At 53.9% G+C, this 15273-nt stretch overlaps 1 protein-coding gene across 2 annotated transcripts; it reads right to left on the reverse strand.

Annotated features, from left to right (window-relative positions):
• Window positions 1-3025: 3025 nt before the first annotated feature.
• ZNF517 (zinc finger protein 517) lies at window positions 3026-8488 on the reverse strand. 2 transcript variants are annotated; one of them, XM_055313970.1, is made up of 6 exons: window positions 7441-8488; window positions 7181-7291; window positions 6781-6841; window positions 5953-6079; window positions 5591-5704; window positions 3026-4631 (listed from the first exon to the last, which is right to left on the reverse strand). In XM_055313970.1, the coding sequence occupies exons 3-6, from the start codon at window positions 6811-6813 to the stop codon at window positions 3367-3369; spliced, it is 1539 nt and encodes a 512-aa protein (XP_055169945.1). In that variant the 5' UTR covers window positions 6814-6841; window positions 7181-7291; window positions 7441-8488; the 3' UTR covers window positions 3026-3366. The 2 variants fall into 2 exon arrangements, with proteins under 2 accessions (XP_055169945.1, XP_055169946.1); XM_055313971.1 differs by lacking the exon at window positions 5953-6079.
• Between the last annotated feature and the right edge of the window lie 6785 nt (window positions 8489-15273).

The following is a 15273-nucleotide window of genomic DNA, read 5'->3' on the forward strand; positions in this document are numbered from 1 at the left end:
ACTTTTTTGTCTGGTATCTTAGCCTGAGGACAGCTGACAGGCCAAGAACTGTCAGATGTGTAGCCTGAGAGCAGCATTCTGCGGGGAGTAGGTCATGGTGGCTTCAAAGCTAATGCACATGAAGCCAGCAGTGTGGAACCCATCGGGTAGGCAGGGGAAGGCCTGCTGCTCGTCCTGGCCTCTCCGTGTTCACTCCTCCCCAACCTGGGCACCCTATCTCTGCCCAGGTCACCTGTGTGGGCCGTCGGTGGACTTTCATGACTGCTGGCTTCCAGTAGGCTTTGCAGTGGGAGCCTCGGCCAGAGACTGGAGGGTGGGAAGGGAGTGAGGCTGGGACCTGGTATCACCTGGACATAAGCCATGTCAACTTCCAGTCCCGTTTGGACCAGTGTCTCAAGCTTTGGCAATACTGCGCCCAAGCTCACAGGCAATGCTGCCAGCCAGGGTTTATGCCAGGGCTCCAGTGGCAGTATTGTTTGTGGAGAGGGCGGCCAGTGGGCAGCACCTACTCACGGGAGGACAACTGATCACCAGTAGTAGCTCCATGCCACAGGAACAAAGGAGCGCTGTTCATGCCTGCACGGAAGGAAGGATGCCCTCGTGTACTCATGGAAAAGCCAGTCGGGCTCCACCTGAGAAGCCGAACCAGAAGAAGGCAAGTAGCCAGCAATTGTGGGGCTGCTAAGCAAGCTCCAGGTCCTCAGGGCAGTCACTCAGGAGGACAAGATCACCAGCTGATGCTTTTCCACAGGCCAGAGCAGAAATCAAGACCTGGATGTTCAACCGAGCTACTCAGGTGCCTTTAAAAAAAATGTTTTATAAAATATTGGGGTGGAGAACACCTCTGAGGACAGATAGTTTAGGCCATAGGGGACACGTAATTTTTTTTTTTTTTTTAAGATTTTACTCATTTATTCATAGAGACACAGAAAGAGAGAAAGAGAGAGGCAGAGACACAGGCAGAGGGAGAAGCAGGCTCCGTGCAGGGAGCCCGACGTGGGACTCGATCCCGGGACTCCAGGATCACGCCCTGTGCTGGAGGTGGCGCTAAACTGCTGAGCCACCTGGGCTGCCCTTTATATTAAAAATCTCATAACTGGGGGATCCCTGGGTGGCACAGCGGTTTGGCGCTTGCCTTTGGCCCAGGGCGCGATCCTGGAGACCCGGGATCGAATCCCACGTCAGACTCCCGGTGCATGGAGCCTGCTTCTCCCTCTGCCTGTGTCTCTGCCTCTCTCTCTCTATCTCTCTGTGACTATCATAAATAAATAAAAATTAAAAAAAAAATCTCATAACTGGGACACCTGGGTGGCTCAGTGGTCGAGCGTCTACCTGCAGCCCAGGGCGTGACCCCCGAGTCCCAGGTTTGAGTCTCACGTCAGGCTTCCCGCAGGGAGCCCGCTTCTCCCTCTGCCCGTGTCTCTGTCTCTCATGAATAAAATAAGATCTTAAAAAAAAAAAAAAAAAGAGGCTAAAAAAACACATCACCACAGTAATCTCTGAAATGTGACAAGGTAATTTTTTACATTTTAAAAATATTTTACATTTCTTTTTTTAAAGATTTTTATTTATTTATGATAGAGAGAAAGAGAGAGAAAGGCAGAGACGCAGGCAGAGGGAGAGGGAGAAGCAGGCTCCATGCATGGAGTCCAACGTGGGACTCAATCCCGGGACTCCAGGATCACGCCCTGGGCCCAAGGCAAGGCGCTAAACCGCTGAGCCACCCAGGGATCCCTATTTTACATTTCTTTTTTTTTAATTTTTTATTTATGATAGTCACAGAGAGAGAGAGAGAGAGGCAGAGACACAGGCAGAGGGAGAAGCAGGCTCCATGCACCGGGAGCCTGACATGGGATTCGATCCCGGGTCTCCAGGATCGCGCCCTGGGTCAAAGGCAGGCGCCAAACCACTGCGCCACCCAGGGATTCCCCCCTATTTTACATTTCTAAAAAGATTTTATTTAAGGGCACCTGGGTGGCTCAGTCAGTTAGGCATCTGCCTTGGGCTCAGGTCGTGATCCCAGGATCCTGGATCGATTCCTGCATCAGGCTACCTGGTCCACGAGGAGTCTGCTTCTTCCTTTCCTGTTCTCCCTGCTTGTGATCTTTCTGAAATAAGATTTATTTTAAAGATTTATTTAGTCATGAGAGACACAGACAGAGGGAGAAGCAGACTCCCTGTAAGGAGCCCAATGTGGGATTCAATCCTGGGACTCCAGGATCACACCCTGGGCCTAAGGCAGGCACTAAACTGCTGAGCCACCCAGGGATCCCCAATAACATTTTTTTTTAAAAGATTTTTTTAGAGAGCGAGGGAGCATGCACAAATGGAGGGGGGGTAGCAGAGGGAGATGGACAAGCAGATTCCACGCTGAGCAGGGAGGCTGACATGGGGCTCGACCCTATGACCTCAAGATAGGACATGAGCTGAAATCAAGAGTTGGTTACTTAACCAATCGAGCCACTCAAGCATCCCTACATTTCTTTTTTTTTATAAGTTTTTGCATTTCCCAAATGTCCTACAAAAAATTTATACTTAGGGGAAAAAAAGTAGATTAAAAAATACACATTCACTGGTCAGCTCTTCAGCTGGCTTGGGGCTGGAGGCTTCCTTTCTGGCGCACCTTCTGTAGGATGCAGCAGAAGCTGTCAGCACTCTCAGTGTTCCCAACCAGGGGTCACTAAGAGATGCCTTCCCTTGTCAGCAGGCCCCCCGGGAGGCTCCTCCCCAGCGCCGCTTTCTGCTGACAGGCCTGGTGAGGGTGGAACATGCTCAGGCCAGCTGGGGTTCCTGAGGCACTGCTGGGAGCCTGCAGACCCTGCTCCCCAAGTCCTGGCTCCTGCCACTGCCCCTCCGGCCTGGCTGGTTGACAAACCCTTGGTCCACCTGAGAAGCCCAAGCATCCCCAAGCCGGGTACCCTGTGGATTCTAGTCCTGTGCGCGCACCCCCCCCCCCCCCCCCCGCCGCAAGCTGGGCTTCATCTTGCTCAGTCCTAATAAAAGTAAACAAAAAAGAGCCAACATAGCCTTTTTGTTCGTTTTGTTCTGATCACAAGTCAGTGTTCGGAAAACAGATGAGTGGAAAAAGAAAACAGAACCTACCCACAATCCTCATGTGACTCATTGGAGCATGTGTGTGCATCCAGGCTCCCCAGTTGCGGGAGGACTCCTCTGGCTCACCGTCCTCACCCTGTGTGCTGCCTGACCACAGCCCTGGCCCCGGGCCCTCTGCCTTGGGGCCTCTCCCCGATGGGTTTTCTGCCTTTTTTGTTGTTTGGGGAAGGGGGGGTGCAGAGGGAAAATGGGGGAGAGAATCTCAAGCAGACTCCATGCCCAGCAGACTCCACGTGAGATCGGGGCTCAATCTCACACCCCAAAATCATGACCTGAGCCAAAATCAAGAGTCAGACACCCAAGTCTCTGACTTTTACCAACTCGTCTGTGTTCCCCACCCTCCCGGGAGCACTCTGGGCTGTGGACCTTCTGGTGCTGGATGAGGGCAGACAGCCGGCTGCAGGCCCTCCCACAGGCCCGGCACCTGTACGGCCTCTCACCGCTGTGCAGCCGGTAGTGCTCGTTCAGCGTGTAGCTCCTGCGGAAAGCCTTGCCACACTCTGTGCAGGCAAATGGCTTCTCCTTGGTGTGGGTCTTCTGGTGCAGAGTGAGGTTGGACTTCCGGCTGAAGGCTTTGCCACATTCCCTGCACTCGAAGGGCTTCTCACCCGTATGCAGCCTCTGGTGCAGGAGGAGCAAGGAGTTGTGCTTGAAGAGCCTCTGGCATACGGAGCACTGGTACAGCTTGTCCCCTGTAGCAGACTTCTGCGCTGCGCCGAGCAGGGCATTCGGACAGCCGCTGTCGTCTCGGGGGCTCTCCCTGGCATGCAGACTGTGGTGTTTGAGGAGCGAGGACCCACGGATGAAGCGCTGCCCACACTGCAGGCAGGTGTAAGGCCTCTCCCCGCTGTGGATGCGGCAGTGCTCATTGAGCGTGAACCTGCGGCAGAAGGCCTTCCCGCACTCCCCGCACTCATAGGGCTTCTCCCCCGTGTGGAACTTCTGGTGCTGCCGGAGCCGGGAGCTGCGGCTGAAGGCCTTCCCGCACTCCCCACACTCGTAGGGCTTCTCCCGAGTGTGGACTCGGTGGTGCGCGGTCAACTGTGTGCTCTGCCGGAAGGCTTTGCCACACTCGCTGCACTGGTAGGGCTTCTCCTCGGTGTGGATCAGCTGGTGTCTCAGGAGGATGGAGCTCTGCTTGAAGGCCTTGCCGCACTCAGTGCACTGGTAGGGCTTGGCGCCCGTGTGGATGACCTGGTGCCTGAGCAGCAGCGAGTTGTACTTAAACGCCTTGCCACAAGCACACCTGTACAGTCTCTGCCCAACAGTGTCTGCACAGCCCGAGGCTCGCTGTTTGTCCTCCAGGGCCTCCGGGGACGTGCCAAGTTCCCCACCAGGGCCGCCTGCCTGGGGGGGGAGGGGTACTTTATCTAACCCATCCTCAGGACTCCCATTCAGTTCAGTTAACTTGGGCTTCCCCGCAGGGAGGCGGCCCCAAATTGTGCCCAATAGTCCTAACTGCTTAGAGGACACTCTCCTCAGAGGAGATTCCTTGATCCCAGTCTCCATCTTAGAATCTGGAAAAACGAACAGAGAATGAAAAGATGACCTACTCTCTACTCTATACTCATAAAAGAAACTCCGTGATTTGAAAACATAATCTTTAGATCAAAGAAGTAGGGAAGTTTGGGAACTTCTTCCAAGAATCTGTAAAAGCAGGGTCCGCATAAGAAAGAGGGCCCAGGGATCCCTGGGTGGCCCAGCAGTTTGGTGCCTGCCTTAGGCCCAGGGCGCGATCCTGGAGACCCGGGATGAAATCCCACATCAGGCTCTTGGTGCCTGGAACCTGCTTCTCCCTCTGCCTGTGTCTCTGCCCCTCTCTCTGTGTGTGTGTGTGTGTGTGTGACTGTCATAAATAAATTTAAAACAAAATTAAAAAAAAAAAAAAAAAGAAAAAAGAGGGTCCAGAGGAGGGTCTGAGAGAAGTGGGTTGAGGAGGGGAGCTCGTGAAAGGGGAGCGCCATCAGGAGAGAAGGAGGGCACGGGCCTGGCCCACGGGACTGTGTGGGGAGCAGGCTTGACAGAAGAGTGGGGGCTGGGGGTGCTGCTAGCCCTCGCACCCCTCTCCCTCTGGGCACTCGGCCATGGTTCACTCACTCGGAGGACATGCCAAGCATTCCCTGTGGACGGCACGCCACCTCCGCAGTCCAAGCTGAGGCCCTGGTGCGGGAGCCGTGGGGGAACTGGGAGAACCACAGCAGCTCAGGGGTCTTCCCTAAGGGGTCCTCCCCACCCACCCACAGCCCCCACAGATCTGGCCCGACACCTCAGAGAACCAGGAGGACATTCACGCACTTGGGTCTCTTGCACAAGTTAGTCCTGGTTTGGCCTTGGGTCACAAGCAAGGTGTTTCACAGGAAATCTGGCCCTGCTGTGAGGAGCTCAAAGTACAGCCTTCCTGGTGCCCAAGCAAGGGGGGGTGGGTGGGGCACGAGAAGTTGTACAAAGGCCAGGCCTCTCTGTGCCTTGCGCTTACCTGGGCAGCGGCTGGCTGCGGACCCTCGCTCCTCAGTCACCTGCAGAATCAAAGCCCCCGGCTCCTCCCCTTGCTCCAAGAGGGAGATCAGTGCTGGTTTGGCAACAAGAAAACCTACGTGCAAGAAGGAGAGTGGCGCGTGTCAGGGAGAAGGAAGGAAAGATGCCCGGTTGTGGGGCCTGAAACACCTACTTCCCTAGGAGAGGGGCAGCTGCGTGGCCACGGAGAGATGGGGGCCCTCCAGCTTCCCTTACAAACACGCTGGACTCTGAATTTGGAAAAGAACCAACTCCCCCAAGAGGCCAGTGGAAAAGGCAGGTTTGCCACTGAGCTCAACCCCGGGACAGCTGGGGAAGCCTCACCCAGCGAGGCCATGTGCCCGTAGTTCTCCAGCATCACGTCCCTGTACAGTGCCCGCTGGTCGGGGGCCAGGCAACTCCACTCTATCCTTGTGAAGTACACGGCCACATCCTCAAACACCACCGCCTCCTGCAACCACAAACCCTGCTGTCTGGGGCTGTCTGGACAGGAGATGCAGAGATGTCAGGAATATTCAGGGTAACTGTTCGCTTCTGGGGGTCAAGGCCTCTGCCCGTGTGGTCACTGCTGCATCCCCAAGGTCTGGCACAGAGGGAATACCTCGACATTCCCCAAGGAAACTTGGGCAGTCCCACTGCCATAAAGCTGTGGGAGAGGGAGGGGTTTCAACCGTGGCCTCATGCCTCTCCACAGCCTACAGGTATCTGGGGAGGAGGCACCCTTGAGATGCTGCTGGTCGAGTAACAACTACACTGGTAGGGAGTGTTCCTGTCCTTTGGTTCTCTGATCTTAGGAGAGAACCCAAAGGCTGTGTGGACGAAGAAGGACTGGTCATTCGCGCCAGGACAGAAGTAGATGCTGGGGAGGGACAGGGACCCTGGCCTCGCTGGCTGCCCCTGGAGGCTCTAGGGCTGCAGGAGATCCCGGGCAGCCTGCTTCTGCCCAAAGCCTCAGGAAGGAGCACACAGAGCACTGTGAAGTTTCAAAGAGGGAGGCGGTGGCCCCTTGGCTCAGAGACTCCATCCTGTGACCCACCTGCAGGAGTGGGAGCTACATGAGTGGGCCTGGGGCCTGCTGGGAAAGTGCTCAGGGCTGAAAAGCTGAGGGCTGGGGATGAAGGCAGGCCAAGAAGCTCAAACAGGGGCACTCACCTGGAGTATGGGCGTCGCAAGTGGCACCGCCATTCCAGGGTCCCGTCGGGAAGAGCAGGTGCTGGGGACAGTGAGTGTTGAGTGGAAGGAGTCCAGGCCTAAGTCCCATCCACCCCTGTCCCTGTCCCCCAGGACCACCCAGATACAGAAAAGACAAGAAAAAGTGAGGCACGGGGCAAGCCCAACCGGTCAGCCCAGAGGATCCCCTCATGGCCCAGGAAGCCACACCCTGAGACCTGCTCACCCACATGCCTCCGCCCCTCACTGCTAATTTTCCCAGGGATGACTTCCTGGACCATCCTATATAAAATGCCACCCCCACCCCAGAATTCCTTCTGTACCCTGGTTCCCTGTTGTATTTCTCTCCACGGCACCTGTGCTGACATAACAATCGACTTACTTGCTTCTTATCCGCCTTCCTCCATGAGCAAAGACCTGTAGTCTGGTCACTCAGGCTGTACCCCCAGAGCCTGGGGGAGGGCCCGACGCACAGCAGGTGCTCAGCAGGGGTCTGTGGAACAAACACATGAGCGGTTCCATGACGGCGTGTGAGTGTGCCACCAGGAAGACCGTGCTGTGGATCATCAGAGAGCCTTCTTGCTGCATCCCCTCGTGAAACAAGCAGCCTGTAAACAGAAAGACAAGTCTGGCCGCACGTACCCCAGCACGGCAGCCTTAGTTTCCTTGTGGCTGACTCTTCTTTTCCTTCTTTCCGTTTTTCTGATTTCTCTAAGGCTTACTGCTTATTCACAAACGTGTGTTGCAATTGGAGAAAAGTTGTTAAAAGAACAAAAATCACAATTCTGTCCACAGAGTAGGCCCTGGTCTCCAGGTCTCTTCCTCAGTGGAAGCCTGCACTCTTGCTGTCGGGCGGGCGGAGGTCTCTGGGGCATCCTCTCCTGTGGGGATCGAGCCTCGGAAGCAGCTGCCACTTTGTAAAGCAACGTCGTCTTAGGCATCAGCTGACAGAAGTCCTGTAGTTATGATGTGCCTCCGGCTGGCAGGAGAGCCTTGTAACCTGCGGGAGCCTAACGGGCTGCACCCGATGATCTGAGAGGCCCCGGGGGGGGGGTGCAAATGCAAAGAGCAGACCCCCGGCGGGCGGGCGGCCGGCGGACAGCCTGTGGGCAGTACCCGCCAGACGTAGCTGGCAAGGCCCGGCCTCGGCTCCTCAGGGCGCTCTCCGCAGGCGGGGCTCGTTACTCCGCGGGTCGCTCTCCGCTATGCCCCGGGCGCTGCCTACAGAGGGAAGACCGTGGTCCCACCGCTGGACCCCGGGCGTGAGTCTAACCAGAGAAAACCAGCGCGGGGTTGGAACAAGTGGAGGAGGGGTCCCGGCTGAGAGAACGGACCGCCGGGCCAGCGCCCCGCCCGTCGCCCCAACCCCGCTCGCGACGCGCAGGGCCGCGGCCCCCGAAGCCGGCCGCGGCCCCCTCCGCACCTGCCTTCGCCCGCACGGCGAGCGGGGGCTCCGGGCCCGGGGCTCAGGCGCGCGCCCCCACGAGCCTCTCGCTCGCTCTCTTCAAGGCCCCGCAGTGGCCGCCGCCTGTGGCCTCGCTCGTCCGTTCCGCCGTCACACGCGCGTCTCTACCCGGCGAAGCGGCCGAGCGAGGCCCCGGGACACGGCAGGCCGGGCGCCACCGGCGACGCAACCGGAGGACGAGCGTGCGGGGTCCGAGCACGGTGGCCGCCGCCTTCTCACTCCGCCCCAGCCAGCGGCGCGGGGGCGCCCGCCCTGGGCTTCCGGCCAGGCCCCGGAAGCGGGCCGCTCTAGGAGCTCGGAGGACCACGCCTCAGGGGCGCCCGCCGGCTCCCGGGGCTGATCGCGCGCGGCCCGCGGGCGCCCGGAAGTAGGAGGGCGGGGCCCGGCGGAGCCGCGGGCGGAGCCACGGAGAGGGGGCGTCGCTGCAGGCGGCCCGCTTCCGAGGCAGCGCCCTCTCTCTTGTAGCTTTTTTATTTAAGTCCCTGAAATCACAGCCAGTTGCGCCGGCCGCGGAGAGACGCCCCGGGGAGCCTTCACCCCCTTCACCCACACTTGAAGTAGCTCGTCCACCGGCGTGACTTTCAAACTTCTGAGACTCCCAGTAAAAAAGGCTTTGCGGTGTGACCCATCCTTCGCTCAGATCTGTTGATGCAGAAATGCTCACACGTCGTAATTTTGAAAAATTTTGACAAAACGTTTTACTCATGATATTCAATGAAATCTCAAATGTTTTTCTTTAAATGTTTTCTCATGGGCAGTCCCAGTGGCGCAGCGGTTTAGCGCCGCCTGCAGCCCAGGGCGTGATCCTGGGGACTCTGGATCGAGTCCCATGTCAGGCTCCTTGCGTACGTGGAGCCTGCTTCTCCCTCTGCTTGTGTCTCTGCCCCTCTCTCTGTGTCTCTATGAATGAATGAATAAATAAAATCTTTAAAATAAAAAAATAAATGTTTCCTCATTTAAGAAAAATGCAAAAGCAGGACCACCCCTTGCTGCGGAGGGAGGGGACGGTAACGCAATAGCCGAAATCTATGAGGCAGCAGAAGAGGTCTCGCATGAACAGAACCGTGTGGTCTGAAAATCGGGCATCACATTTAGACACAGGCAACAATGCTTGGAAACTAAATAGCAACCTACTGAGTAGCTCACGGGAGAAAGAATCATAAAAGGCGCTGTAACAGGTGCAATTGAGAGAATGAAGACCCTGCAGGACACTCACAGGAAAACTGACATACAGAGAGATCAAGGTTAATACAAGGGTACAGGTGGACCTTGGGGGTACCGCCACTGCAATAAAGCCAATATGGCAATAAGACAAATTAACTGAATTTTTAGGTGGCCCGGCACATACAAAAGTTAAGTTTGAAGGGGTGCCTAACTCCTCGGAGGCTCAGAGGCTAAACCTCTGCCTCGGCCCAGGGCGTGACCCCCGGTCCTTATCAACCCCCCCCTTCCTGGGGCTCCCGGTAGGGAGCCTGCTTCTCCCTCTGCCTGGGTCTCTGCCTCTCTCTCTGGGTCTCTCATGAATAAATAAATAAAATCTTTAGAAAATAAAATAAATAATAAGAAAAAAGAGAGGCGCCTGGGTGGTTCAGTCAGGTAAGCAGCCGACTTGATTTCCACTCAGGTTGTGATCTCAGGGTCCCAAGATCCAGGGCATGGAGCCTGCTTAAGGCTCTCAAAAACAAAAGGGGATCCATTGGGGAGCTTGGGAGGCACAGTGAGCTCTGCATCCAACTCTTGGTTTCAGCTCAGGCGGTGAGCCCAGGGTTGTGGACTCAAGCCCCCTCGGCACCCAGTTGGCTTCAGACTCTCTCTTTTACCGCCCCGCCCCCACCCATGTACTACTCTTTCTTTCTTTTTTTTTTTAAATTCCATGTTTTTTTTAATTTTTATTTATTTATGATAGTCACACACACAGAGAGAGAGACAGAGACACAGGCAGAGGGAGAAGCAGGCTCCATGCACCGGGAGCCCGACGTGGGATTCGATCCCGGGTCTCCAGGATCGCGCCCTGGCCCAAAGGCAGGCGCTAAACTGCTGCGCCACCCAGGGATCCCTACTCTTTCTTTAAAAAAAAAAAAAAAAAAAAAAAGGGCAGCTCCAGTGGCGCAGCCCAGGGCCTGATCCTGGAGACCCAGGATTGAGTCCCATGTCGGGCTCCCTGCATGGAGCCTGCTTCTCCCTCTGCCTGTGTCTCTGCCTCTCTCTCTGTGTCTCTCATTAATAAATAAATAAAATCTTTAAAAAAAGAACTTTTTCAAAAAATTTATGTTTATGCGGCAGTCTAAGTATACAATAGCATTATGTCTAAAAAAGCAACATACATACTTTAATTTTAAAATATTTTATTGCTAAAAGATGCTAACCATCATCTGAGGTTTCAGCAAGTTCTATTACTGATCACAGATCACCATGACAAATAATAATTAAAAAGTTTTAAGTATTTTAAGAATGACCAAAATGTAGAGGCACCAGGTGGCTTTGTGGCTTGGGTGTCTGCATTCAGCTTGGGTCATGATCTCAGGGTCCCAGAATCCAGCCCCATGTCAAGCTCTCTACTCAGTCAGGAGTTTACTTCTCCTTCTGCCTCTGCTGCTGCCCCTGCTGCTGAGTGCTCTCTCTCTCAAATAAATAAATTAAAAAAGTTTTTTGACACTTTATTTATTTGAGCGTAAGAGAGAGCAAAGCAGGGGGACGGGCAGAGGGAGGAGAAGCAGACTCCCCTGCTGAGCAGGGACCCCACTTGGGACTCGATCCCAGGACCTCAGGTCATGTTCTGAGCCGAAGGCAGATGCTTAACAGGCTGTGCCATCCAAGCTCCCCAAATTTTTAAAAATCTTAAGAAAAATGAATTCTCAAAATGTGACAGATGCAAGTGAGCAAATGATATTGGAAATAGGTCAGCAATAGACTTGCTCACTAGGGTCGCTACGAGCTTTTAATATATAAAACATGCTGGGCAGCCCTGGTGGCTCAGCAGTTTAGGGCCGCCTTTGGCCCAGGGTGTGATCCTGGAGACCCGGGATCAAGTCCCATGTCAGGCTCCCTGCATGGAGCCTGCTTCTCCCTCTGCCTGTGTTGTGTCTCTGCCTCTCTCTCTGTGTGTGTGTCTCTCATGAACAAATAAATAAAATCTTTAAGTATATATATATATATATATATATATATATATATATATACACTCTCATGAATAAATAAAATCTTAAGAAATATATATATATATATATATATGCACTCTCTCATGAATAAATAAAATCTTTAAAAAACCATCATTTTTTAAAAGGATTATTTATTTATTCATGAGAGACACAAAGAGAGAAGGGCAGAGGGAGAAGCAGGCTCCATGCAGGGAGCCTGACGTGGGACTCAATCCCAGGACTCCAGGATCACATCCTGGGCTGAATGCAGTGCTAAACTGCTGGGCCACTGGGGCTGCCCACACCATCATTTTAAAACGTCGAATACCTAGAAAGGAATTACAAATCCCTTCAGGATCCTCCGTGATGAACTTTCACACCCTAAATAGCATAGCACCCACATCAACAAGATGATTTTGCCTGGGGCCCTCAAAGCCTTGCGGGGCCCTCCGACCACCTTTCCTGTTGGTGTCCAACGGTAGCCGCTCTGACTGCCTCAGCCCTTGTGACTTCCGCAGGCGCACTTTGTGTCCTCGGTGTATTTACTGACTGAACTCACAATAACCTGATGAAAGATGGAGGTATTGATCCCATATAAAAGATGAGAAAAGAAAAAAAAAGATGAGAAAAGAATCGTGTTCTGTTAAGGGCAACTGATGGTGGGGGGGTGGGAAGTCAAGTGGAACAAGACAAAAGAGGGTCACGGGTACACATGTTTATACTATATTATTCCTGGGATCCCCGGGTGGCTCAGCGGTTTAGCGCCTGCCTTCGGCCCAGGTCATGATCCTGGAGTCCTGGGATTGAGTCCCACATCGGGCTCCCTGCAGGGAGCCTGCTTCTCCCTCTGCCAGTGTCTCTGCCTCTCTCTGTGTGTCTCTCATGAATAAATAAATAAAATCTTAAAAACAAAAAAAAAAAAATATTATTGTGTGTACGTAACAAGAGACATAGAAAAAAAAAAGGCTAGAAAAAAAAAGCTCTATGCCTAACGTGGGCTTGAACTCATGACCCTGAGATTGAGTTGCATGTTCTACTGAGCTAGCCAACCCCTCCCTTAAAGAAACATTTAAAAAACAGCTTTAAAAAAAAAAAGATTTTATTTTTGAAGGTGGCGTTAAACCTCTGAGCCACCCTAAAAAACAGCTTTAAAGGAAATATTTTTCTTTCCTTTTTTTTTTTTTTTTGAGAAAGCATGGGGGGGGGGACATTGCAGAGGGAGTGAATCTTTTTTTTTTTAATTTTATTTATTTGATAGAGCACAAGTAGGCAGAGAGGCAGGGAGAGGCAGAGGGAGCAGCAGACACCCTGCTGGGCAGAGCCCAATGTGGGACCTGATCATGGGACTCTGGGATCATTGCCTGAGCTGAAGGCAGACGCTTAGCCCACTGAGCCACTCAGCACCTTTTTTTTTTTTTTTTTTTTTTTTTAAGATTTGTTTAGAGAAAGAGAGCATGAGTGGGAGGGGCAGGAGAAGAGAGAATCTCAAGCTGACTCGGTGCTGAATGCAGAGCCTGACATGGGACTCAATCTCATGACCCCAAGATGCAACCTAAGCTGAAATCAAGAGTCAAATGCTTAACTGACTGAGCCATCCAGGTGCCCTGGAAATAATTTCTAAGAATAAAGTTTGAATTGCTGGGCAGACGTAATCTTGGATGCTAAGAGAAGGGTGCCCCACTCATCAGCAGAAGCAAAAGGTACCTTGTGGGGAGGGCCTCATCTGGTGGCAGAGGCAGATGGGTCCCTCTTGAAGGCCTTAGAACCCTATGTCCTGTGTGGCTGTCCCTAGAGGCCCCCATCTCCAGGGTATCCAGATTTATGGCATCCTTGCTGTGTGCCAGACTTGATGGCCCCTCACATGGAAGTTGACCTTCAGGCTAGTGAGATGGAGCCAAATCAGGGGTCTCTGGGCTTTGAAGGTTGGGGGGACACCAGCCAGGACCCCCATCTCTGCAAGGAGAGATACACGGAGCATGAGGTGGGAGCACAATCCACATCAGGCAGGTGTCTGCACCTCCAAGAGCCCCAGCATTGGCGGCCCTCCCTTAAGTTCATGCCCGCCATCTCCAGGTAGGCCTTCAGGAAAGGCCCGAGCAAGCAAGCCTCCGGGAGCAGCACTTCTTGAGGCTTCCCTGGTCCCAGCTGTGAGACATTCCTTGGAACTCTTGGGTGGCTCTGCTGACCATTTCACCTCAGACTGTGGCACCAACTGATGTAGGAAAAATAGAGCTCAAAGCTGACAGCCAAGAAATAATTTTTGAGACATCTTTGGTGCAAAAAAGGGGTTTTATTAAAGCAGGGGGACAGGACCCGAGGGCAGGAATGGCTGCACTGGGGTCACAAGGAGTGGCCTATTACAGACTTTCAAATTGGGAAGGGGTTAGGGAGAGCCTAAGTCTCTAAGAAATTTGGAAGCAAGGTTTCCAGGATCCTGAGGGGGCTGGCTATTGTCAGGAGAATCTCTTTTATTACTGTTTCATTAAACTTGAGTCATGAGACCTTTCAGATGTCTATCTGCGGGCCATGTGCCTGGGGATGATCGCCAACATGTATCTTGGGGGGTAGAGATAAAGGAATTTCTATATGTTCAAGTAGACTCACAGGGTCCTGGGGGCCAGGCTAGAATTGCCTGTTGCCCTCAGCACAGTGCTAACACCGAGGCGGCTGAGCTCCTCGGAGAAATCACTCTGTTTTAAGGATTTGTCAGTGGGCTGTAAATAGTAATTCAATAACTTTTCTTCTGCCTTTGACTCCTACATCACTGACCAATGGCAAGGCTCTGAACACAAGTCCTGCAGTGGACCTGGTTAGCCACCTTCTGGCTGCATCCGGCTCTAGGAGAGGGAGAGTAGGGGGTCCTGCCCCACCATACCCCATCCCAGAGACCCGTGGGACCTTCTCGGGGACCTCACAGCCTGACTGTCCAGGTACTGTCTGCACCCCCACGCCCTCTTCCTCTGCCTTTCTGGTCCTCTGAGCCTAGCTCAGGCTGACCTCAAAACCCTTCATTTTGGGGCAGCCCTGGTGGCTCAGCGGTTTGGTGCCGCCTTCGGTCCAGGGCCTGATCCCGAAGACCTGGGATCGAGTCCCATGTCGGGCTCCCTGCATGGAGCTTGCTTCTCCCTCTCTCTGTGTCTCTGCCTCTCTCTCTCTCTGTGTCTCTCATGAATAAATAAATAAAATCTTGAAAAAAAAAAACCAAACCTTTATTTTGCCCGGGGGAGGCTCAGGTGCCCCTTACCCCCTGGCCCTGCCGGCTGTGCTGCCTCCTGACCCCCCCATCTCTGCAAACCCATCTGTTGCCTCTCTTGGGGCCTCACGAGTCCCCTCTGCTCCTCTGTAGCTTCAACATGATGCCACACAGCCCCCCCTTCTTACCGTCCAACGATGTCATTCTCCCCACCACCCCTCCAAGGCCTACCTGACCAGGCTGGTGCTAGCAAACACCCTACCCCAAGGTCCTGAGAGCAAACCTCTGTCCGGCTGGATCTCTGCCCTCCCTCCCTCACTGGCTCTTCCTCTACTGGCCTCACCCTGCACACCCACATCCCCAGTCAAGGTCTACCTAGACCTGCTGTGGGCTGTTCTCACTCAGACAGGGGTCCCACCTCCAGGCACTCTCTCCTGAAGTCCCCTGCCACTCCCCAGTGGGTAACTCCGGGGAGCCTTCACTCAGCAGTTCAGGCCTGGCTGGAGGCTCCCTGCCCTGGGAAGAGGCCGGCTCCTCACCTGCGGCTCACAGCTGTTCCCTCTCTCTGCTCCATCCCCACTCACCCTTCCCCACAGTTTTGTCCTATTTCCTGGGCCTGCTTCCCCTCCTCCCCGGGGGACCCACCATCCCAGATGAGGTTCCCGCACCTGTGCGGTCGC

Source organism: Nyctereutes procyonoides, unplaced genomic scaffold, assembly GCF_905146905.1.
Source record: "Nyctereutes procyonoides isolate TBG_1078 unplaced genomic scaffold, NYPRO_anot_genome, whole genome shotgun sequence".
NCBI classification, from domain to species: Eukaryota; Metazoa; Chordata; class Mammalia; order Carnivora; family Canidae; genus Nyctereutes; species Nyctereutes procyonoides.

Excerpts from the sequence above, each read along its gene's own strand:
- ZNF517 (XM_055313970.1), bottom strand. The coding sequence starts at position 6,813 with ATGGCGGTGCCACTTGCGACGCCCATACTCCAG. Across the intron at positions 6,080-6,780 it reads TTGCGACGCCCATACTCCAG|GAGGCGGTGGTGTTTGAGGA; the intron begins GTGAGTGCCCCT and ends TTGTGGTTGCAG. Across the intron at positions 5,705-5,952 it reads CGGGCACATGGCCTCGCTGG|GTTTTCTTGTTGCCAAACCA; the intron begins GTGAGGCTTCCC and ends TCTTGCACGTAG.